Source organism: Rhineura floridana, chromosome 8, assembly GCF_030035675.1.
Source record: "Rhineura floridana isolate rRhiFlo1 chromosome 8, rRhiFlo1.hap2, whole genome shotgun sequence".
Lineage (NCBI taxonomy): Eukaryota > Metazoa > Chordata > Lepidosauria > Squamata > Rhineuridae > Rhineura > Rhineura floridana.
The window spans coordinates 19,134,080-19,159,764 of NC_084487.1; the positions used below are offsets into that span (position 1 = coordinate 19,134,080).

A 25,685-nucleotide genomic window follows, 5' to 3' on the forward strand; every position below is an offset into this window, starting at 1 on the left:
ATTTGACGTTTCCAGCAAATTAAATTATCTTTTCCCCTAATCTTCCCAATGCCTAGCAGAAGATCATGGTCAGATCTCAGGTAGCATATATTCTTTTATACGATATGTGGGTTTGATTCCTTTTAAATAAGCCAACACTTAAATTACAATACTGTCCACTGGATTTCAACTATCTGCCCACTCATGCCTACAACACTTTGCTTAAAGTACCCAGCACTGATATTGTTCTGTATGAGTAAGACTTGGGGCACAACCACAGTTTTTCTGCAGCTACAAATTACATGAGGGAATCAGTAATGGAAACTATATTTCACAGATGGTTGTCTGCCATTAGCAGTCTTCACATGAAGGGAACCCCAGTATCCCCAGAAAAGGCTTTGAAAACTGTGGGTCTAAATTCTAGATGACTGCAGCCTGTTCTTTGTTATTGGTTTTTCCTATCAATCATCTCCTTCAATCAAATTTCAAAAGACATCTGCTAAAACCATGTATTTTCTGCTGTTTGCTCATGTCATCCTGTTGCTTTCTTCAAAGATGTTTAAGCCCAAGGCCTTAAAATGGATCAGACTCCACCTTTTCCGTATTGACTGTATTAGTACTCATGCCCCTTTATTCCTTAATCCACTCTTAACTGGCTTGATTTAATTGCAGAGATTTTATAATAATTGAGTAGCAATCTGCACACAATCTTATTAGAAGGAAAATCAAGTTTTAGGGTGGAGCCAATTTGGGATAGCAGTAAGATTTCAATAAAAAGACAATTTCATTGCTAGTGTAAGGCGGTGTCCAATAGTCTACTTGCATATAATGCAGACTGAATTATTGAAAAACTCGTCTTGATTCATGAACAATTTTAGCTGTTAGTACTGGGATTAAATTACTGAGCTCTATTACTCCATTACATCTGGATCGGGAGAGGCTGTGCAATCCCTGGACCAGTGCCTGGATGCATTGGTGAACTGGATGAGGGTCAATCAACTGAGCTTGAATCCTGGAAAGATGGAGGCCTTATGGGAGGGTGATTCCCGTCTCTGGGAGAGAGGTCAACTACCTGTCCTGGAAGGGGTTGCATTCCCTCTGAAGGAGCAGGTACACAGTTTGGGGGTACTCCTTGATCCATCTCTGTCACTAGAGAGTCAAGTGAGCTCTGTGGCCTGGAGTGCTTTTTGCCAGCTTTGGCTAGTATGCCAACTGCGCTCATTCCTGGATCATGACAACCTGACCACCGTGGTCACCTCAATACTCGATTACTGTAATATGCTTTATGTGGGGCTGCCCTTGTAACTGGCCTGGAAGCTGCAACTAGTGCAGAATGCAGTGGCCAAACTGCTCACAGGAGCAGAATAATGCAACCCTTGCTACTGGAAGAACTGCATTGGTTGCCAATTTGTACTGGCACAAGTTCAAGATAGTTGGGTTAATTCACAAAGCCCTAAACAACTTGGGCCCAAAGTACCTTAAGGACTGCCTGACTTCTTATGTTCCATGTCAATCACTGAGATCTTCTGCTGGGGTACTCTTAGGGGTTCCTCATGCCCCTCAGGTTTGGCTGGCCTCCTCCAGGGACTGAGCTTTTAGTACGGCAGGCCCTGCACCCTGTGGAACACCCTACCAATAGAGGTTCGGCAGGAACTATCCCCTCTTTCTTTCAGGCATCTCTGAAAGCTGAACTTTTAAAACAGGACTTTGAATATGAATTTTCTTTTTCAACCAATGCAGTACTTATGGATGTTTTTATTGTTTTTCAATGATGTTTTTATTGGTTTCAAATTCTATCATGTTTTTGTATTTTGTAATGCTGCCTTGATATACTTTTATGAAAAGTGTCGCTTACAAATATTTTATGAATAAAAAATTGAGAAGAATTATAGACAGTAAATATTGGGTGACATGGACTGAAGTTACAGCAGAACACTGAAAGTTGTTGTAGTGAAGTAAAATTGAACTGACAAAAGGAAAAGCCACACATTTTTAGACTTCATTATATAATGTGAAAAAAGCCAGCACATTATTTGGCTTTTAGAGTGGCCTAAATTAGGGAAATAATCAAGAATGTAACCACATGAGAGTTTGTTTCATTATTTGAATGACAAGTTTAAATGGGCTTTTGCTTATTTAAAACTGTTAGGGTTAATTATTCTCAATAGACCCCTCAGGAGATTATTAAACTGGGGTCTAGTTATAATAAAAAATACCATCAGTCGTCGTTATGAGAGAGTACTTACAATTAAGTACTTTTCGGCACCAGGTTAAAACCTTTTTATTCTCCCAGGCATTTTAATCTATTGTGTTTTTAATATATATCAGGTTGTTTACTTGTAACAATGTATACTTTACTGTTTTTGTGATTTTATTGTATTTTATCCATGTTGTGCACCGCCCTGAGAGCCCTCGGGCTGTGGGCGGTATATAAATAGAAATAAATAAATAAATAAATAAATAAAGTCTCTAAGGCAAAATAACTTCAGTAAAATGTGTATTATACATATTCATTACTACAGAATGGGAATCTAGAAAAGATGCTATACTGTTTTAGATACATAGACAGAAAAGAACATCACCATTATCAATATATTATGTCACCTTTCCCCCCCCAGAAAAGAGAAACTCAAAGCAACTTACAGGAGCATGGAGAGAACCCATCAAGTCCAACATTCTGTTTTCACAGTGGCCAACCAGAACCCTAAGGGAAGCCAGCAAGCAGGTTCTGATTGCAACAGCACTTTTCCCACTTCTGCTTCCCAGCAACTGGTATTCAGAGACTTCCTGCCTCCAACAGTGGAGGTAGAACATAGCCATTATTGCTAGAAGAAATGGTAGCTCTTATCCTCCATGAATTTGTCTAATACCCTTTTTAAAGCCATCCAAGTTGGTGGCCATCACATTGTAGGCGCAAATTCCATAGTTTGCGTGTTATGTGAAATACTCTTTTTTGTCTGTCCTGAATCTTCCAACATTCATCTTTCGTGGATGCCCCCGAATTCTAGTATTATGAGAGATGGAGAAAAAAATGTCTCATCCGCTTTCTCCAGAGAGAATCAGAAAAGTCAAGAAGTCATTCTATATGAAAAGTTGTTCCTAAAGACTGAAACCTTTAATCATAGAAGTTGTACTAGCAAACTTCAGATAGTTATTTTTGGCATAAAAAGTGGAAGGAAGGAAGGAAGGAAGGAAGGAAGGAAGGAAGGAAGGAAGGAAGGAAGGAAGGAAGGAAAGTTTTAGATTCTCTCCTCCTCTGGCACCAACTTCTGCCATGACCTGTTCAAAATGGCTCCAAATTAGTGTACACAATAGAATGTAACTATTTAATTACTCCCAATGATATAACTCTAACTTGGGAAGACCCACCTATCGCAACTATTAAAAATGCAATATATCAAGAAATGGGGGTAGGTAGGTACTAAGGTGTCTCTCTCTTCTGGTGTTGTTGTTGACAATGTACAGTTCTTCGTTTGTAAAAAAATATAATTAAAAACAAGCCATGATTCTGGGAACATTCAGGGCATTAACAAAAAGCTGTAAGTGGCAGCAATTTTTTAAAAATCATTTTAGCTGAAGAATCCGAGAACCCAACCCGAGATTGTCAAGGGACAATCAAACCAAGATACATCTCTCAGTCAAAGAATGTATCCTACTACTAGGTTATCCTCCCTCCTTTTCTTCCACAAAGTCCAAAATCAGTGCTTGATTATGTTTTGGAAGAAAAATTAGGGAGTGTCAAGTGCTTTTAACATGAAATTACTGAATCTGAATGCAAATTTAAGACACTATTATCTATTTTTAGTTTATTTTCACTTGCCCAGATTCTTTGGAATGGGGTAGGCTAGAGGTGTAAACAAGGCGAGCGCCAGGCATGACTGGGCCCTTGGGCACCAGCTTGCCCCGGGCGCGCGGCTCCTGCCTGTTTCACCTACCTATCTCATCTCCTGTTGCTGCGCACATGCGTGCACATGCCTGCCATCAACCAAGATGGCAGTAGGAGCATCAGCCCCTTAAAAAGCCTCCACCTCCATCTTGGTTGATGGCAAGCCTGTGTGAGCAGCACGTGCAGCCTCAGAAGACAGCAGAGAGAGGTAGGTGGAGTGAGCAAATGGGTGGGAGGTCTGAAAGCTCCCTCCTTGCGATCCGCTGCAGGGAGCCTACCGAGGACCACGGAAGGGGAGTGCTACTCCCCCACCCAAACGAGGGGCCCTTCAGGGGCCCCTATGGGCTATGGGGGCCTCAACCAGGGCCTGACCTGGCTGCCGTTGGCCCTGCATGTAAACAATCTGATCCAACACATTTCTAATACTACTGTCTCTTGTCTTCAAACTATGCCATACAAAATAGAGCAGACAATCTAGCAGACTTTAGCCCAGAGAGTCCTATAATATTTATAATTAAAAGTCTAGAGTCTAACATGTCTCCTTCCCAGCTACAGACATGCTGGCATGCGGAGGTTAGAGCTGGCAAAGGCAAATTACAAGCCAGTCCATCTGAGAATAAAAAAATTGTGCGGGAACCTCTAGAGGCGTGCTCCACTCAGGGAGGTAATGAAGGAGTCTGCCTTACCACCTCCTGCCAGAAAATAAGCCTGCTTGGTGTATGTGAGGCAGGAAATGAGCACACTATCAAAAAGGGCGGGAAGCAGCCAAAGGTGCGATCTGCTTCAACAGCAAAAGAGGGATCCACCATGCTGTTCCCAACTGACTTCACCCTGATAAGACTGGAGAGTGCAGGGCAAGGAAACAAAAATCACAGGGGGGGGAGTAGAACTAGGCAAACCCACTTGTTATCAGCAATGTCAACACACAAATCATTCTATAAAACAAGACAATGGGCCATTCAAATCAGCTTACCACCTCTTACCATTCATCATCTCATTACTGACAAGCTGGACTCAAATCTGAGCACCACAAGCCACAAATTGTTGGATATACATTTGTCTGCTGCCCCAGCTCCAGTAAAATACTACTGAACACTGCTGCATGCTCATGCAAGTCTCCTGAAAACTGAACCTTGACAAAGACGGAGGGAAAGCCCACTGTTCCAAATACGGGATGCTAGGCAGTTTGTAAAAGCTGGGGGAGACACAGCCACGTATCCCTAAACATGACCTTGGAGGTTCCCATAAAGAACAACAAGACATGCCATTTTTAACCTCAAAAATATCTTTCTAAAAAGATGATTATCTGGCAAAGCAGATAAGCATCCATCAGAGTTGGCATTACTCATATTTCAAGGCATTAGCTACTGAGGACAAAACAATTAAGTCTGGTACTATAAACTGACACAGATTCTATGGCACTGTCAACCTGCGTTACCTTTTCACAGGTTCTGTCTGTACAAGAGCTGCATCTATCATGGCTTTCGTCCATAACTCCATTTCCTTCCCTGTATCTGTGCAGAAATAATAGGTCCTCATGTTTGGATGAGCTGCCTGATTAGAAATGACATGGTCATTGTGGTGGGGGAACTTTTAATAGTCTGTAAGAGAGGGAGAGATGAAAACAAATCAAATAATATTACTGGTTTCCTTAATCAGTAATTCACTGGCTTAAAGATTTATGCAGGCTGCCTCTAAAAACTCATCACACGGTAACTAATACAATGTTATTCAACATCATGCTCATCTTTTGCGGCAATTATACTCGGGGGAAAAACACATTAGTATTAAATTTGTAAGCCTTGTTGTTTCACACTGCACCTGCTGTGCTTCTAAGTGATTTCTATGAATTACAGAATAACAATTCACTACTGGCATCCAGGAAGCACAGATTATAGAAATGTATTAGATCAGATATTTGGAGTCCAGACAAAATAGCAAGTTCTAAAATACGTACTCACCCATTAAAACATCCAGTGTACTCATCGTCAATAGGGGCCCAAAGAAGTTCATATCCAAGAAACAAAATGCAAAGTTAGGAGACAGTGTTCAATGGAAGAGCTTTAATTCATTAAGCATACATTAAAGAAAATAAATCTTGTAAAAATGATACTAGGGTTTTAAAGGGTTAGATTTAAGACCACTAGTAATTATTTTGTTCTTGTTCGAGTTAGCAAGTAATTATCTTTTGCAAGTGTAAAGAAGAAAACATATGAGAACTTGTAAGTAACCATTCTTCAAAAATTAAGGCACAGAGGATGACTAGCCAACTATGTCTGGGATGGTAAAGAAGACTTGAGATGGGGCAGAAGATGGCCTGTAAGCTTGATGTCCAACCTGATGTCATTTGCAAGCCTGAACTGCTCCATGCAGAATCTTAGCAATTCTCAGGGAGCAGAGGAAGGAAGACAGCAATGAGTGGGATGCTAAGGCAGTGAGGTAACTGAATTCTATTGAGATACTGCAACACCTGCAGTTGTCTGGTGACACACATATGCTTCTCCAGGGAATGGGGGAATTCTAGCATTGCAGAGACCACGTCCATTCAGTCTCAGGAGTGTTGCAAAGAAATCTACAAGGTGGTAAGAACAGAGAGCAAACAGATTTTTTTTCTAAAATGGTGCCACAATGAAGAGAAGTGTGTGTGTGCATATTTAGTGTTTCAGTGGTGAACTTCCATATTTACAAAAATTAGTTCTAGATAGTGTGTGCATCCGTGGGACTGCTACTGGAAGTTATAAACGTGCTCATGAGCAGGCAATATCTTGACACACAGTGGATTAAACTGCTAATTTCCAGCACCATCAAATAAAAACAATACACCTAAGCTAAAGAAGTAAGATCTTTGAAACAAACAGCTGTAAAATATGCAGCCTGATTGGAGGGGGCACCAATGATTGGCAGGCAGTTGGTAACACTATGAAGTGCCTTTTCAAGGCATGGAATTTTCTGCCTTTATAATCAAATAAGGTTTTTTTGTAGCTCTAGAGAATAGATTAGAAAAATTTGGTAGTCTTCATTTACCGTACTAGATTTTTCTATCTGGGGCCGTTTTTGCCTGTCCTGAAATCAACAGTGCATGTGTTCAGAATTATGGTCTCTTGATCAACTGAACATCACAGACCCAAGGAGAAATAATATTCTCACCTTAAAAGCATATTTGCGATTGATGTGATCTTCAGAAGAAAGCATAGATATCTGAAAGCTGGGTAGAAGTATGCTCCCCAATATTCCCTCTTCTTTTTCATCTAGGAATGAAAGAAAAATGGTTAACTGAAGTTGCAAACTGCTACTTATCTGTAGTTTAGTACACTAATATAGACATTTGTACTTCTTCCAGACACTTACCATTCTTTGCGAATAGAGTTCAAGGCAAATTTCTATATTGAGTAATTTTACAATGCTAACCAACGTCCAAATTCCATAGCAGTGGGTTCATAACAGATTTTTAGAGAGAGCCAACAATCATGCCTTTAGACTAGGAATCAAAAAGCAGAGGCCTGCCAAGGAGCAAGAGCTGGCCCACTAGAAAGCAATGGCTGAGAACTTGCTGGAAGCCCACTTTATGAAGGATGGGTGAGGGAAGCCTGGCTCGTCATCCGCTATCCCCCTCCTCAAAGCAGACCTCTTGTAAAGCTTGTTGCTAATTAGAAGTTTAGACTGAATACTGAACACTCAGATAGTTTGTTCAAAGAAAAAATAGGTGACAGGTTGTAGGGAGTTGAAAAGCTCATCTAAACCCTATTATGTAGTTCAGAGTCAGGAAAAAACTGAGGCAAAGCCTTGGTAATCACCAAGGAACACCACTGAAAGCTTCTAATCTCCTGCCACCTCTGCATTCATTCATCCCTCACCCAGTGTCAGCAGAGAACATCTCAGAGCCATCTAAACTTTGTGAGTTTACACTGCCCCTGGCTCTCTTCCTACAATCCTTGGGGGACGTGTCTCAGCAATCTGTGATAGCATTATAAATATTTTTCCCTGATCAAGAAGAAATATTTTATTAAACAAATATTATGAAAGATTCATTTGTCTCCTGAATAGCTGAATTAAATCTGGATATTGCAGTTAATCACTGGAATGGAGAAAAGGATTTTAATCCTGCTTTTAACTCTACCTCAAGGCGGTATGAAGTGTGGAGTGGCTAATGATGCCTCTTCAGTAGAGGGGCTGGGTAATACATGAAAGCAAACACACAATTTGCAGTTTGCATGCCTGCCAAAGATTTCTGTGTGAGTGCAACAATCACTGTCACACAATGTATGACTAGCCCAAAACAAAAGCCATCATGCACAACAGCAGAATGTTAGGTATTCAGATACTGTTTCTTATGTCTGCCTTTAATGGCAGCATTAACATCAGGTAAAATGACACTGTTTCTCCAGAGTGAGCATGCAGCCTGCAAGGCAGGCTAGCATAAAAGGGCCATGCCATTAATGCGCAAACATAAATCTTCGACAATACAGAAAGTGCAAGTCATTCTTGACCAAGTACACTTTTGGTTGCAAAATTTGTAATATATGAGGGCATTACAGTATAGCACAGTGGGGAGGAGAGCCTGCCTGGAAGTCCAGAGTCTGTGAGTTCAAATCCCTGCTCGTGTCTCCTGGGTGTCAAAAGCCAGCTAAAGATCACCCCACAGTGAGTGGCTCAAGGGTTATGTGCCCTGGCACCTGTGCAGCCGTGGGCAAGCTGCAGAGTCCCAAGGAGCCCAGTTGCCCCCCAGCTGGCAGTTGCAGACAAGGAAGGGGCTGGCTTGTGCAGCTGTGGCAAGCTGAGCAGGCCCTAGCCAGCTGGGGAGGACTAGCCTCAGAGGGAGGGAATGGTAAACCCCCTCTGAATACTGCTTACCATGAAAACCCTATTCATAGAGTCACCATAAGTCGGGACTGACTTGAAGGCAGTCCATTTCCATTTTCAGTATGCTAGTGCTCATGAGGGAAAACATGACTGTCCATGTATCACGGAATTCAGCAGCAGCACAATGCTGTAAGGTTTTTGCCATCTGAACTTGATTGCTCAAATGCCTCTAATTAGTTCCTCTATTCACAGAAGGTGTAATGTATTTTGATCAAAGTAATGTCTGTAGGTACTGTATTCATTGTCATGAATCCATGGAAATATGTGCTTGAGTGTGTGCTATATTTATACATGTATAATCTTAATTATAGTATTCTGATTATCATCATTTTTGAGGCTCTAAATACAACAGTTCACCACATCTATGTAAGACCTATGAAAATAAATTGAATTCATGTGGACACAATGGGGAGTACATTAGTGTCCAGTGAAATTTCTGTATACTATAGGCAGCATGGATTTTTCACATTCCACAATGTTAAATTGAAAATACCCCCCATGCAATTCTGATGCCTCCCATAAGCTCATTGCAAAACAAAACCTTACAAAACTTATAGTCCTGAACTCAGAAATGTTTGCTTAACAACCCTCTAAATTGTCATGGTGATACACAAAATAGTCAGAGAGAATCGGCAGTTCAAAGTGTAAAAAGAGAGAAAAAAACAGACCTCCTTTGGACTTTTTTCTGTCAAGAGTTCTCACAATCTGTTGAAATTAATTAAAAACCAGCCATGTTCACAGAGTACCTGCAATACTATTACTGACCTTGCCCCATACTCTGACCTTAATCTTCTGCAATTTAAAAGTTTAAAAAATGCCTGCTTGAATTTTAATTAATTTAAGAAATTTAATTAATTTAAGAAACCAGCGGCCAGAGTGGTTTAACAGTCAGCACCTATGACTGAAGCTCTGTGAGGAGAACAGGGCATCTCCTAGCAATTCTCAGCACCCTTCACTAACTACACTACCCAGAATTCTTTGGGAGAAGCTATTGGTGTCTAAAGTGAAATAAAGGTCAGGTGTGGATGTGTCCAGGGACAGCTTTGGTTTAAATTTGGGTGGGAGGCTACATGTGCCTGCTATAGAATAAAAAGGTGGGGGAAGCCCTGAAAAAGAATGATACTGTTTACAATGTTTTCCTTTTGGAAAGGAAAGGAGCTTCTCCTCTGCCCAGTACCCACCCACCCAATCTCTTCTCCTCCCTCTTCCCTCCCTACCCGCCCTCCTCTTTCCCCCACCCCTCCCCCAGATCAGTTTTAACTATCCTAAGCATGATTGCAAAGGAATAAATCCCACTGAACTCAAAAAGCATACAAATGACCAAACCTCCCCTCCCCTCCTTCCCCCTCCTATCCCCTCCCACTTGCCCCTTTCCCTTCCTTCACCCCTCCCTTCCCCTTCCAATCCCCTCCCCTCCGCCCTGGTCAGTTTTTTTCAAATCCCCACAAAGCCATGAAGCTCACTGAGTGACTTTGGGCCAGTCACTGCTTCTTAGCCTCAGAGGAAGGCAATGGTAAACTGACTTTGAATACCGCTTACCATGAAAACTCTATTCATACGCTCACCATAAGTCAGAATCGACTTGAAGGCAGTGCATTTCATTTTCAAGCATGATTGCACGTGGGAATAAATTCCACTGAACTCAATAAACATGCAAATGATCAAGCCTGCCCACCCCTCCCCCTTCCTTCACCCCTCTGAGGTAACATGTGCCTCTGATCATATGGGGAGTGGTGGCAACACCTGCAATCAGCCCAAATAACAGAAACAAGACATGTGTTGTGCTGATCTTGTTTTAGCAGGCAGGAAGCAACAATATTAAAACAGTTGATATAGTTCAGATAGTCACTTGAAATATGTTTGATTTACTCTGAAATTTTAGTTAAGTTTCCTATAGTAAATCATTTTCTTTTACTTCTATTTCTGTGAATATGTGAAGTGCAGCACTTTGCAATGCTAAAAATAGCTCCAAAAACAATTGTGGAATAATGGCACTGACTGTTCTGCAGAATAATTTCCAGTGGACACAAGGAGTGTCTCAGTTTGCACAAGATAAAACAGTGGGAGGTGAAATATATTATAGCAAAATGCTAGGTGTGCTCTAAGTTTTTAATTGAACATGCCCACCTTTCCTTAAATTGAGTACTTTAAGCATAGCAGGCTGAAAACATGCATCTTTCCCCAACAGCTAGAGTCATTGCTCAAGTAGCAACATATTGTAATCCGTCTGATTTTACATCAAGCTGCAGTTTCAGATTCAACTGTTAATGCACCCAAAATAGAAATACAGCATAACCTCCAGTTTGAAACACACAAGACTCTCTTCACCATCACATGGCATTGACCAATAAAAGGCTTTGAAATTAATAAAAATAAATTTGACAGAGATTTCTAGGATGAATAGTGAGAGAAATATGATTTTCTAGGTTAGATTCTCTGTAGAAACAGTAGTAACACAGAAATACAGTACAATATCTCAGAGAGGAGGTTGGCTCTCCTGCTTCCCTGGTGCATTCACTATAGCTGCCCATTTCCCCTGCTTTTAAACGTTTGATAGAAATATCTTTTGGTTATAGGTCCATTCTTCAACCGCAAGGGTTTTTTGCCTATTAGTGAATATTAACTGTGGTTTAGAACACAGGAAGTGACCTTATGCCACTGGGCCATTCATCCCAGCACTGTCTACAATGACTAGCAGCGCATCTCCAGAATTTGAGAAGAATCTTCCCAGATCTATGTGCAGATGCCAGGGATTGAACCTGGAAATTTTTGCAAGCCAAGCACGAGTTCTATCACTGAGGTACAGCACTTTTCGGGTGTAATGCAACATGTGTACTAATACTGAACATAGTTAATACTATGCAGGTCCTCTCATAGGCACAGTTTGCAAACCCACTTCAAATTGCTGGACTGGATTCTGACTATGTTAGCTGCACTTAGGTCTCACTGAAATCAGTGAGAAAAAAATAGGACCAAAGCGAGACTAACTTAACCCATGGATTAACCCATCGTTTCAAATTCTGGTTTACAAAGAACCATGGTTACCATTGACCATAATTAATATCAAATGCACATGGAACTCAGTTTATGTCATTGTTAAAGCAAATGAGGAGAGAAGAAATCACTCATAAGATGGCAGCACGGTTGGGCACTTGCAAACCATAAAGACCTCTTGCCTTGACAATACTTTACACTGCTGATTCAGTGCAAATCACTGAGCAATCTAAGCATAACCCTTTTTGAAATGTGTGTGTCTTCTTGCATGGGCTAACATGAATCTCTTCCAAATTACTGATTTATGCTACATGTATTATTGGAATTAACATTCAAACTAAGGGGAAGCTTATGTTCAGTAATACATTTATATCAAATCTTTGCATGACATTCAAATGCAACGGCAGAACTAGCAGTTATTACTCAGATAATACATCTGCGTTAATATGGCAACCCCCATGTGTTTTTACACCCACAAAGCAATGCCAGCCAGAGATGTATGAATTAGTTACTGCTCACATTTACCACAGGCAGTGCAAGAACTAAGTACCAAAAAGCTACATAATCTACCTACACAATCACGTTGTGCACAAAAGCAAATTCCTACTTTATAGGGCAGATGAATGTCTTTCAATGAACACAAAAAATGTGAACAGTAGACTGAGCTGGATGTGTGCCAACAGCTGTAGCCAACTGTGGCTTCCTTGCATGTTTCCATATGTTTACAGAATGCACCTCCCCTTCAGACTTTATGGCGCTCACAAGAAGACATATGGTGTACATACAGCAATCACTCATGATGTATACTTTGAATTGGCCCTAAAGGACCAAAACTAGTTTGAACAGTGACCAATCCTTATACTGCTGGATGGACAAATTGCAAAACCCACAATGTTTTGCCTTTAATTAATACACAATAAGCAACTGGGACCTTATGTAGTGTCACAGAGCTGCGAAGTCTCAGGTTCAAATCATTTTGCCCACCAATTCACTGACCTTAGGCAAGCCACTAACTCAGCCTCAACCCCCAAAGTGCAATACGGGAATAATACTGACCCACTTTTTAGGGCTGTCAAAAGGATCACTGAGTGAATGTTCAGTGTTTTGAATGTTCAGTCTGCTATATAAATGCTAATAATTAGCCTTTAAATCCCTCCTTCTTATACATGCCATAGGTTATTGCCAGCCCTCTACTGGGTCTCAGTCTAACGCCTAGCTTTCAAAAGAGCCACCTACCTATGCAGCAAGTTTGCGGTCTCACATTTTGGTGGTTTTTTTACATCCTATTGGCCCAAGAAACTGAGCTCCTAGAGTAGGTTGCCACAAGAGCCATATTCGGTACAACCGTACTGAGTTCTGTCAATACATGAGAGAGGTCATGCCAATGAACTCGGCCTCACCGTTGTGCACTCTGGCTAGCCGCAACCCTAGCATCTATGCATACAGTGTGAACATCTGCAGGGAGAGCGTCTTCACACAAACAGCTGTACACATGAAGGCTCTCTCCTCCCTGTAGATGTTTGCAGTGTGTGCAAGGGCATGGGACTAGTCAGAGGGTGCAATGTTGGAGCAGGGATGGTCTGCACGGACCAGTTTCCCATGTTGACAGACTGTTCACCTGAACAGAGACAAGGAACAAGCCCACTCTTTTCTCTCCATATAGGAAGAATGGCCTGGCTGTACCCACCAGCCAACTAACAACATAGATGCTGACTCCAATGTATATTGTAGGGTGATGCCACTGATTATAATCTACACTGGAGCAACTTTTGGACTTGTCTCTAAGGAGACGGCTCTTAGGAAAAATCTTGGACCCCATATCCCAGTAGAAAACCTCTAATCAATCTCTGTCCTAATCAAATTACCTAATTTGGTGTGAATTTTGGCCAGAGATTTTTTCTAGTAGATGTGTACACAACCATGTTTATAATGCATTTATTTACACTACCACCATCTTATTATAAATCATCTTTAGACAAGCTTTTGTCTGCAGGTTTCTTTGCTTCCTGCATCTATTTTTATTTGCACATAGAATATGAATAGAAAAAACATTAAAAGGAGTATCTTTTATCCTAGGCCTTCAATCAGAATGCTTATTCAATTAGAATGCTCTATTGTTTGCAGCAAAGGTGAAATTGGTCTTTTATCCTCCAGCAAAAGCAATAAAAAGAATGCTGAAAAGCAAAGGTTTCACAACAGAATAGCAAGCCTCTGCCAAGAATAGAAAAACTGTTTGAAAGTTATCCAGCATAAATGAAAGCTGTTGTGTTGTGTGCGTTTGGAGTGGGTTTGCTTAAAGTGCTGATGCAGAACAGACGGGTGATCTGCACAACCTGGCATGGGCTCTGCACTTAGTAGTTGTTAAAAGCATGAGATGTAAGCCAGGAAAGCTGTGGTTCTCACCAGGAGGCCTTAGACTAATCAGGATCCCATAGAACCCACTCCTCCATCTGTAACATGAGGATAATAATACTGAACTAGCTTATTCGACCTTTATTCAGATGATTGAGAAGTATATGTAAGTGTGATTTGAACATTTGGGGGAAATGCTACATAAATAAAAAATTATTCTAAGTAATATATTGCTTTTCTAACATTAAAATGCCTAAGTTGGTACACAATGAACACACAACCCTACAGTTATAATAAATGAAATTACTACTAAAATTATAACACCACTAAAGTGACAGTAGCAGCTATAAACATATTATGTTCTTCTACTGTTAACTAAATCTAAGTAAATATTACTGAAATAATTGCAAAAAAACCACAGTCTAATGTGCCACAAGACTAACAAATGTATTATAGCATAAGCTTTCATGGTCCACAGTCCAACTTCATCAGATGCAATATCTGATGAAGACTGCATCTTCTTCCCTGTTCAATCACCTTCATTTCCTCTGTTTTCTCCCTTGTGTCCCTTTTTAGATAGCAAGCACCCTGGGGCAGGGGCTTGTCTCCTCCTCATATTATTACATCAACCCCACCTATGCCAAACCATAATAGGAGCCATTCTAAAAGTACATATGAACCCAAACTTCCATTTTTAACGCTTTAGAACAGCAGAAGAAGAAAATACAGGCATTAGGCAAGACAGAGAAAGGACAGAGTGGTTTCAGGTGACAAGAAGATAAAAAAGAGCATGACAACTTAGGTCTGAAGTGTGCTTTAAAGTTCCCCAAGGACCAAGCTTAAGGAAAGCATAATCAGTCAGTCCTAGCCCAAGATGATGGGGGAATGGGGCAGAGTACAATGCAGCTTCTGCTTTGAGGGTGAGTGCTGATCCACATTCTCCAAATCAGAAAAGATTGGGGAAATCAAAATCAGATCAGCATTCTCCCTCCACACAGTTCTTCGTAGCAACTAAGGGAGGTCCAAATCAGAAATGCAGATCTGTGTAAATCTACACAACCTTTGTCAAATGGTATTATATACATACATATTAAGTAAAAACCAAGCTTAAAAAAACCTTAGCATTCAAACTTGAGGGTTAATACATTTGCTGTGTTTTCATAACCATTACTAAGGCTTGCAAATGATTACGAGAACATCTGGTTATCTAACTCCATCTGCTTCAATTGCTTCCCAGAGGATGGGTATATAAATAACTTTAGTTTATTTATTCATGCAATCTAAGCAAGTCAACTTTTATATTTCTTATCTAGCCTAAAACCAATAATTCAATCAAGCAGAAAATACTAAGAGGATTAGCAACACAGATAAATAAAACTTTTGTACTAGGATGATTAATATTCTAGATGCGTACAATGGGATGATTCCTAAGAAAGCTAAAATGGCTACCCTGAATGAAAGAGTTGCATACTTGTGTGAAAAAAGCTAAACTGACTTTTCCTCCAAGTAGGAAAACCCACCAACAATCTGGCCACCTACCTAATTATAGTACAATTTTAGCTCAACCAAAGTCTCCATGTCTAAATTACAGTATTATAGTTACACTAATTTTGACTCAACTTTGGCTTGGTTTTTCCAACAACCTATAATCTTTCTTTAAGGGGAAAAAGCACTCACAATAGTCTGGAATTTGTTAAGTTGTTAGAGCACAAGAACTTTGGTACTTAAAATTACCTTGATAAAGCTAAAGATATTCACTAATAGGCAAGTGTCTGCTTTTTAATCTAGGAGATAAGAAATGGGATCCTTTGCAAGTTTGTTGTGAATGAATTGATCATTTGCATGCTTATTGAGTTCAATGGGATTTACTCCCCTGCAGTCATGCTTAGGATAGGAGAAACTGACCACAGGGAATGGGGAGAGGAGGAGGAACAAGGGCAGGGAATGGGGAGAGGAGGAGGAACAAGGGCAGGGATAGGGGAGGGAGGGGAGGAAGGGCACAGGGGAGGAGGGGGATGTGAGCAGGCAGGAGAGGGAAGGGAGGAGGGCAGGTATGATCATTTGCATGCTTACTGAGTTCAGTGGGATTTACTCCCATGCAATCATGGTTAGGATAGGTAAAACTGACCCTGGGACAGGAGGGGGGACAGGAGAGGAGAGGGGAGGCAGAAGGGAGAGGAGAGGGGAGGCAGAAGGGAGGGGAGAGGGGAGGCAGAAGGGAGGGGAGAGGGGAGGCAGAAGGGAGGGGAGAGGGGAGGCAGAAGGGAGGGGAGAGGGGAGGCAGAAGGGAGGGGAGAGGGGAGGCAGAAGGGAGGGGAGAGGGGAGGCAGAAGGGAGGGGAGAGGGGAGGCAGAAGGGAGGGGAGAGGGGAGGCAGAAGGGAGGGGAGAGGGGAGGCAGAAGGGAGGGGAGAGGGGAGGCAGAAGGGAGGGGAGAGGGGAGGCAGAAGGGAGGGGAGAGGGGAGGCAGAAGGGAGGGGAGAGGGGGGGAGAGGGGAGGCAGAAGGGAGGGGAGAGGGGAGGCAGAAGGGAGGGGAGAGGGGGGGAGAGGGGAGGCAGAAGGGAGGGGAGAGGGGGGGAGAGGGGAGGCAGAAGGGAGGGGAGAGGGGGGGAGAGGGGAGGCAGAAGGGAGGGGAGAGGGGGGGAGAGGGGAGGCAGAAGGGAGGGGAGAGGGGGGGAGAGGGGAGGCAGAAGGGGGGGGAGAGGGGAGGCAGAAGGGGGGGGAGAGGGGAGGCAGAAGGGGGGGGAGAGGGGAGGCAGAAGGGGGGGGAGAGGGGAGGCAGAAGGGGGGGGAGAGGGGAGGCAGAAGGGGGGGGAGAGGGGAGGCAGAAGGGGGGGAGAGGGGAGGCAGAAGGGGGGGAGAGGGGAGGCAGAAGGGGGGGAGAGGGGAGGCAGAAGGGGGGGAGAGGGGAGGCAGAAGGGGGGGGAGAGGGGAGGCAGAAGGGGGGGGAGAGGGGAGGCAGAAGGGAGGGGAGAGGGGAGGCAGAAGGGAGGCAGAGGGGAGGCAGAAGGGAGGGGAGAGGGGAGGCAGAAGGGAGGCAGAGGGGAGGCAGAAGGGAGGCAGAAGGGAGGCAGAAGGGAGGGGAGAGGGGAGAAGGGAGGCAGAAGGGAGGGGAGAGGGCAGAAGGGAGGCAGAAGGGAGGGGAGAGGGCAGAAGGGAGGCAGAAGGGAGGGGAGAGGGCAGAAGGGAGGCAGAAGGGAGGGGAGAGGGGAGAAGGGAGGCAGAAGGGAGGGGAGAAGGGAGGGGAGAGGGGAGAAGGGAGGGGAGAAGGGAGGCAGAAGGGAGGGGAGAAGGGAGGCAGAAGGGAGGGGAGAGGGGAGAAGGGAGGCAGAAGGGAGGGGAGAGGGGAGAAGGGAGGCAGAAGGGAGGGGAGAGGGGAGAAGGGAGGCAGAAGGGAGGGGAGAGGGGAGAAGGGAGGCAGAAGGGAGGGGAGAGGGGAGAAGGGAGGCAGAAGGGAGGGGAGAGGGGAGAAGGGAGGCAGAAGGGAGGGGAGAGGGGAGGCAGAAGGGAGGGGAGAGGGGAGGCAGAAGGGAGGGGAGAGGGGAGGCAGAGGGGAGGGGAGAGGGGAGGCAGAGGGGAGGGGAGAGGGGAGGCAGAAGGGAGGGGAGAGGGGAGGCAGAAGGGAGGGGAGAGGGGAGGCAGAGGGGAGGGGAGAGGGGAGGCAGAGGGGAGGGGAGAGGGGAGGCAGAGGGGAGGGGAGAGGGGAGGCAGAAGGGAGGGGAGAGGGGAGGCAGAGGGGAGGGGAGAGGGGAGGCAGAAGGGAGGGGAGAGGGGAGGCAGAAGGGAGGGGAGAGGGGAGGCAGAAGGGAGGGGAGAGGGGAGGCAGAAGGGAGGGGAGAGGGGAGGCAGAAGGGAGGGGAGAGGGGAGGCAGAAGGGAGGGGAGAGGGGAGGCAGAAGGGAGGGGAGAGGGGAGGCAGAAGGGAGGGGAGAGGGGAGGCAGAAGGGAGGCAGAGGGGAGGCAGAAGGGAGGCAGAAGGGAGGCAGAAGGGAGGGGAGAGGGGAGAAGGGAGGCAGAAGGGAGGGGAGAGGGCAGAAGGGAGGCAGAAGGGAGGGGAGAGGGCAGAAGGGAGGCAGAAGGGAGGGGAGAGGGCAGAAGGGAGGCAGAAGGGAGGGGAGAAGGGAGGGGAGAAGGGAGGCAGAAGGGAGGGGAGAAGGGAGGGGAGAAGGGAGGCAGAAGGGAGGGGAGAGGGGAGAAGGGAGGCAGAAGGGAGGGGAGAGGGGAGAAGGGAGGCAGAAGGGAGGCAGAAGGGAGGGGAGAAGGGAGGCAGAAGGGAGGCAGAAGGGAGGGGAGAAGGGAGGCAGAAGGGAGGGGAGAGGGGAGAAGGGAGGCAGAAGGGAGGGGAGAGGGGAGAAGGGAGGCAGAAGGGAGGGGAGAGGGGAGAAGGGAGGCAGAAGGGAGGGGAGAGGGGAGAAGGGAGGCAGAAGGGAGGGGAGAGGGGAGAAGGGAGGCAGAAGGGAGGGGAGAGGGGAGGCAGAGGGGAGGGGAGAGGGGAGGCAGAGGGGAGGGGAGAGGGGAGGCAGAGGGGAGGCAGAGGGGAGGGGAGAGGGGAGGCAGAGGGGAGGGGAGAGGGGAGGCAGAGGGGAGGGGAGAGGGGAGGCAGAAGGGAGGGGAGAGGGGAGGCAGAAGGGAGGGGAGGGGGGAGGCAGAAGGGAGGGGAGGGGGGAGGCAGAAGGGAGGGGAGGGGGGAGGCAGAAGGGAGGGGAGGGGGGAGGCAGAAGGGAGGGGAGGGGGGAGGCAGAAGGGAGGGGAGGGGGGAGGCAGAAGGGAGGGGAGGGGGGAGGCAGAAGGGAGGGGAGGGGGGAGGCAGAAGGGAGGGGAGGGGGGAGGCAGAAGGGAGGGGAGGGGGGAGGCAGAAGGGAGGGGAGGGGGGAGGCAAAAGGGAGGGGAGGGGGGAGGCAGAAGGGAGGGGAGGGGGGAGGCAAAAGGGAGGGGAGGGGGGAGGCAAAAGGGAGGGGAGGGGGGAGGCAAAAGGGAGGGGAGGGGGGAGGCAAAAGGGAGGGGAGGGGGGAGGCAAAAGGGAGGGGAGGGGGGAGGCAAAAGGGAGGGGAGGGGGGAGGCAAAAGGGAGGGGAGGGGGGAGGCAAAAGGGAGGGGAGGGGGGAGGCAAAAGGGAGGGGAGGGGGGAGGCAAAAGGGAGGGGAGGGGGGAGGCAAAAGGGAGGGGAGGGGGGAGGCAAAAGGGAGGGGAGGGGGGAGGCAAAAGGGAGGGGAGGGGGGAGGCAAAAGGGAGGGGAGGGGGGAGGCAAAAGGGAGGGGAGGGGGGAGGCAAAAGGGAGGGGAGGGGGAGGCAAAAGGGAGGGGAGGGGGAGGCAAAAGGGAGGGGAGGGGGAGGCAAAAGGGAGGGGAGGGGGAGGCAAAAGGGAGGGGAGGGGGAGGCAAAAGGGAGGGGAGGGGGAGGCAAAAGGGAGGGGAGGGGGAGGCAAAAGGGAGGGGAGGGGGAGGCAAAAGGGAGGGGAGGGGGAGGCAAAAGGGAGGGGAGGGGGAGGCAAAAGGGAGGGGAGGGGGAGGCAAAAGGGAGGGGAGGGGGAGGCAAAAGGGAGGGGAGGGGGAGGCAAAAGGGAGGGGAGGGGGAGGCAAAAGGGAGGGGAGGGGGAGGCAAAAGGGAGGGGAGGGGGGAGGCAAAAGGGAGGGGAGGGGGAGGCAAAAGGGAGGGGAGGGGGAGGCAAAAGGGAGGGGAGGGGGAGGCAAAAGGGAGGGGAGGGGGAGGCAAAAGGGAGGGGAGGGGGAGGCAAAAGGGAGGGGAGGGGGAGGCAAAAGGGAGGGGAGGGGGAGGCAAAAGGGAGGGGAGGGGGAGGCAAAAGGGAGGGGAGGGGGAGGCAAAAGGGAGGGGAGGGGGAGGCAAAAGGGAGGGGAGGGGGAGGCAAAAGGGAGGGGAGGGGGAGGCAAAAGGGAGGGGAGGGGGAGGCAAAAGGGAGGGGAGGGGGAGGCAAAAGGGAGGGGAGGGGGAGGCAAAAGGGAGGGGAGGGGGAGGCAAAAGGGAGGGGAGGGGGAGGCAAAAGGGAGGGGAGGGGGAGGCAAAAGGGAGGTGATGGAAGGGAGGAGAAGGGAGGGCAGGTTTGATCATTTGCATGCTTATTGAGTTCAATGGGATTTACTCGTGTGCAATCATGCTTAAGATAGGTAAAACTGACCATGGGGGAGGAGGAAGGGGAGGGGGCAGGGGATTGGAAGGGGATGGGGGACAGGTAAAGTAAGGGAGAGGGAAGGGGCAAGTGGGAGGGGATAGAAGGGAGGAGAAGGGGAGAGCAGGTTTGACAATTTGAATGCTTTTTGAGTTCAGTGGGATTTATTCCTGTGTAGTCATGCATAGGATATGTGAAATTGACCTGGAGGATTAGTAGTGTGGGGGAAGAGGGAGGAAGGGAAGGGAAGAGAGAAAGGGGGAGGGGAGAGGGAGGGGAGGGGAGAGGAGGAGATTGGATTGGTGGGCACTGGGCAGAGGGGAAGCCCCTTTCCTTTCCAAAAGGAAAACTTTGTGAACAGCATCACAATGATACTTCGAATGAAACTGTTTTTCAGGGTTTCCCCCACCTTTTTATTCTACAGCAGGCACACGTGGTCTCCCAACCAAATTTAAACCAAAGCTGTCACTGGCCACATCCACACCTGACTTTTATTTTACTTTGGACAGTCATGACTTCTCCCAAAGAATCCTGGGAAGTGTAGTTAGTGAAGGGTGCTGAGAGTTGCTAGGAGATGCCCTGTTCTCCTCACAGAGCTTCAATCAGAGCATCTGACTATTAAACCACTCTGGCCACTGGAGCTCTGTCACTGGAACAGGAGAGTTCTCTTCGCACTCTTCACAAACTACACTTCCTAGAATTCTTTGGAGGAAGCCATGACTGTATCAAGTGAAATAAAGATCTGGTGTGGTGTGGCCTCCTGATTAGCCAAGTCAAGCAGCTGTGAGTCTGGCTTTTAGAACACTGACAGTTGGTTCTTACTGAGCATGCCTGGGCTTATCATTGACTTTCATGTTACATTTCTTACATTAATTAAAAATCAACTATCCATTTTTTAAAAACTTTTAAACTGAAGAAGATGATAGCCAGAGTATGGGGAAAGGTCAATAATAGGATTACAGGTACGCTGAACATGGCTGATTTTTAATTGATTTCAACAAATTATGAGAATGCTGACAGAAAAAAGTCCAACAGGGGTCTTGATGTTTTCTCTCTCTTTTTACACTTTGAACTCTCGATTCTCTCTGACTGTTGTGTGTATCTCCATGAAAATTTAGAGGCTGTTAAGCAAGCATTTCTGAGTTCATGACTATAAGTTTTGTAAGGTTTTGTTTTGAAATGAGCTTATGGGAAGCATCAGAATTGCATTCAGGGGTATTTTCAATTTAACATGCTGGCTATAGTATACAGTAACTCTCATGGCTGTATAATAATGGATGTTTTTAAACTAGCTAAACTTAAAATAGTTTAAGTTCTACAGATTGCAACTACAATGTAGACTATGGTTATGTTGGAAAACCTGGAAATGCTGGGTTTCCATTTCATTTCAGTATTGAAAATGGAAATGGACTGCCTTCAAGTTTAAGAGCTGCATATTAATTTCTTGATTTCAACAATGGATGTTGTGAGTTTCGTCACCCAAACCCAAAAGATTAATTCTCCCTGGTGTTATTTTTTTCCTTACTCTTCTTCCCACATCATCAGTGAATGGCCAATATTCAATTAATGCTCATTTGGCCTCATTCAAAGCAACTTTCCATTTCACACTGCCATTTTCACCTATGTTTTGGTTGGACAGATGTTTCAAGACACGTAATATAGTCTGACAATAGATACTCACAACCTGGTATCATGAACATGGTATCTTGCTAATTTGAAGTATAAATGATATAGAATACATTTTTCAAGTTTCTAGATCTTCTATTGGGGCAACTTCTAGCATTTGAGAGTAGTATGTTCAAAAAGATTAGATAATAAGGGACAATATAAGAGCTTAATTTAAATTTAATGTTTCAAGTGTAATTTTTTTAAGCGTTTCAAAACCCATCATGATCTTTGCCAAACCATCCAGTCCAGTTTCAGTTTGTTTGGTTTACAGGCCATAAACATCAAACGCAGTGTAGACTTACCAAGACAACCAACAGATCTGCAATGTTTTGGGCTTTGAATTCCTACAAGAATCAGTTGGCAAGACAGTGATTGTCTCCCAGTAATGCATATTTAATGCACAACAGGTCAAAATAGCATATGCTAATTCAATGCAGACTTCCAGGTCTTGAATGACTAACACAGCCTTTCCCAACCAGTGTGCCTCCAGATGTTGTTGGACCACAATTCCCATCTTTCCTGACCATTGGCAATGCTGGCTGAGGCTGATGGGAGTTGTGGTCCAGCAACATCTGGAGGCACACTGGTTGGGAAAGGCTGGACTAACATCTAGCCTTTGAAAATGAACAAGGTGCCTGCACACGTTTCACTCAAAAGGGCTAACATAATAGTTATAAAATGGGAAGAAAAGCATTGTTTAGAACAGGAATGGGGAACCTGTGACCCTTCAGATGTTGTTTGACTCAGCCCCAGTTAGAATAGCTAATGGTCAGGGACTGCAAAGTTGCAGGCTAACAACATGTGGAGGGCCACCGGTTCCCCATCCCTGGCTTATAATGTCAACAAGCCATACTAGGGAATGCTCTGAGAACAGATGCCCTGAAGTGCCTATGATTTAGCTTCTTGCAAACCTACTTCTTCTTACCACAACCCCGCTCAGAAATTAAGCCTTCCCCAATAGGCTAACAGTATTCAACTTTAAGCCTTAATGTAGTACTCCTTAACTTTTTCAAATCTGACATGTACCATATGGGATATACTTGATTGTTTATCATGTTTGGCAACCTCCCTCTCCCTTCTCTCTATGCTTCCGACTTTTATACTTGGGGGGGGGGGGTTAGAGGAACAACAGCTTTGGATCTCTCAGAAAAATTCTCAGCACCATAAACAAACAAAATTTCCCAGCATTCTTTGGGGGAGGGGAAGCTAGGGTAATTACACTGATTTAACAGAAGCAGTATATGTGCAATGTAGGCCGGCCTTCTCCAACCTGATGCCTACCAGAATTTGCTGGATTCCAGTTTTCATCAGCCCCAGCCAGCTTGGCCAATGATCAAGGATGATGGGAGTTTGGAGTTCAGCAACAGCTGGAGGGTACTGGGTTGGGGAAGAGTAGTGTAGATGAACGAAGATTTTTCTACCACATATGAAACACTCAGAAATGGCTTCTTGCAGGGAACCAGTGAAGGATGAACAACAGGAGGGATCTCAGGACCCAGCAGTCAAGTGTGTGATCCTTACAAAATACCAATTATTGCTAACCCATTTTGTGTCAAGCAAAAATATTTGGGGACAATGTGATTAATTAAGAAATAATGAAGATTTAGAGCCTGAAAAAATCCCTATGAACTCCCAGCTCTTTTAGATATGACCCCAAATAAGTTTCTTTATAGCCTTTCAGGAAGCCTTCCTCAGAGTTGAAAATCACTGAGAGGTTTCCATTCCTCAGTGTTGCTGGGGGCATGTTTTTACTTTCTGGTTCATTTTATTCAGCCTCCCCACAATTTCACTATTTTATGCTGGAAAGACCAACTAAAACTGGAAGAAGAAAAATGTCAGCGAATAGGTGGAAAAATAGGAATCAATATCAGAAGTAGCATCTGGAAGTATATCAGGTTAATGGGAGGGAAAAAAGAAGTAACAGTATTTGGACTGCAATTCAGAGTTCCTTTAGCTGGATGGAATGATATCTGGTAGTACATTCATCTATTTCAGTGTCTCTGCCTCCTCCCCAAAAATTGCTTACTGCTTTGGGGGCTGTTTAATTTTTTTAAAAAAGCTTGTGATGCAGCAGAAGGCAACTCTTGTTACAGGAAAAGAGATTTTGAGGCCATACAGATTCCATTCTTTACACAGTCCATTTGTATGATGCAGTCCTTACATAGTAACCATACATGTTCTGTGGAGCAAGTTATGTTTATCCTTCAAATTAGCCCTTTTAAATTTATACCGAGATAATTTCAAAGTCTTTATATTTAAAAAGTCAAGGTATGTCATTTTTGAAAGCTTAGCTGAAGCCTCTTAAATGTTACAAACTTACCCCGATAATAGAAGAGGCACAGATCGGAAAGAACAAACCACCGTTTCTTCCACAGCTTCATACCAGTGCTATCCTGTATGAAATCAAATATACAATCCATAAGAATCAGTAATAAAATTTAAAATATTAAATTTTTAATAAAATTTAACAGATGACAATGTATTCAGAAAAATGTGTAAGAGCCCACATCCCCCCTCTTGTAGCTCTTGGGGTGGTATTTAGCCTTAGTGGGCGTAAGCTGCAGGATCCTTCAGCATAAACTTCCTTTGAGTGGGAGGATGTCATGCAATGTCATGCAGTGCTACCACTACTGGGTCTCATTCCAAAGTTACATGGCATATAAATACAAGCGAAAGGAGTGTAGAAAAGTACCGCTGCTGCCCAGCTCTCTCCACCACAGGATAACATACTGCCTGTCCTAGATCCTAGAATTAATCTGAGCCTCAGCTCTAAAAGCCAGAGGTTAACACTGCAAGCGGTGAAGCCATTACATGATGTCTGAGAGCGATTTCACCTGTCAACTGTAGGATTAATCATTAAAGGTTCATCACCACAAACACAACTCTTTATCAATGCCTGTATACTACCTCCATGATCAAAGGCAGTATATGTATGAAGAACAAATTGCATATACTTGATAGAAAGTGTTCATAATTATGTCCTCAAAATCTTAATTTTCTTATATTTCTTATGAATCTTATTTGAAATATTCAAACAACGGAGGATGCCCCTGAACAATAGCAGGAGAGGACCTTTTGCCCTCATGTCTTGCCTGTGGGCTTCTCAGATGCATCAGTTGGCCACTGTGCTTGGGATGCTGGGCTAGAGGAGTCACATATGCCTGAGAATAGTCAAGGGATGACAGAAAAAGTGATATATAGTGCAGTGAAAAACTATTTGCCCCTTGTCTGATTCTATGCATGGTTGCATATTTTTGGCACTGAATGTTATCAGATTTTAAACCAAACCTAGTATTAGGGAAAAGGGAACCTGAGTGAACAAATAACACAAAATTTTGATACTTATTTCATTTATTTATTAAAGAAAGTTAAGCAACACCCCATGCCCCCATGTGAAAAAGTAATTGCCCCCTTAGACTCAAAACCATGTTATGTCTCCTTTAGTAGCAATGACTGCAACCAAACGCTTCCTGTAGTTCCTGATCAGTCTCTCACAGCTCTGGTGGAATTTTGGCCCACCCTTCCATGCAGAACAGCTTTAACTCAGTGACATTTGTGGGTTTTCGAGCATGAACTATGCCTTTCAGGTACTGCCACAACATCTCAATGGGGTTTAGGTCTGGACTTTGACTAGGCCATTCCAGAACTTTAAATTTCTTGTTCTTCAACCATTCTGATGTAGACTTGCTTGAGTGTTCTATGGACCGATGAGTCAAAGATGGAACTTTTTGGGTAACATGGGCCCCGTTATGTCTGGAGAAAAACAAACACTGCATTCCACATAAATAACTTCATACCAATGGTCAAGCATGGTGGTGACAGTGT

General features: G+C 45.1%; 1 protein-coding gene across 14 annotated transcripts in view; it reads right to left on the minus strand.

The window, feature by feature from the left end:
• The window catches only part of PLEKHA5 (pleckstrin homology domain containing A5), a 279,402-nt gene that overhangs the window by 78,668 nt on the left and 175,049 nt on the right, over positions 1-25,685 (minus strand). For all 14 annotated transcript variants that reach the window (XM_061638463.1, XM_061638451.1, XM_061638457.1 and 11 more), the window contains 3 exons: positions 24,181-24,253; positions 7,013-7,113; positions 5,304-5,419 (listed from right to left, as the gene is read on the minus strand). In XM_061638463.1, coding sequence (XP_061494447.1) covers positions 5,304-5,419; positions 7,013-7,113; positions 24,181-24,253 — 290 coding nt within the window. The remainder of the gene's footprint in view (positions 1-5,303; positions 5,420-7,012; positions 7,114-24,180; positions 24,254-25,685) is intronic.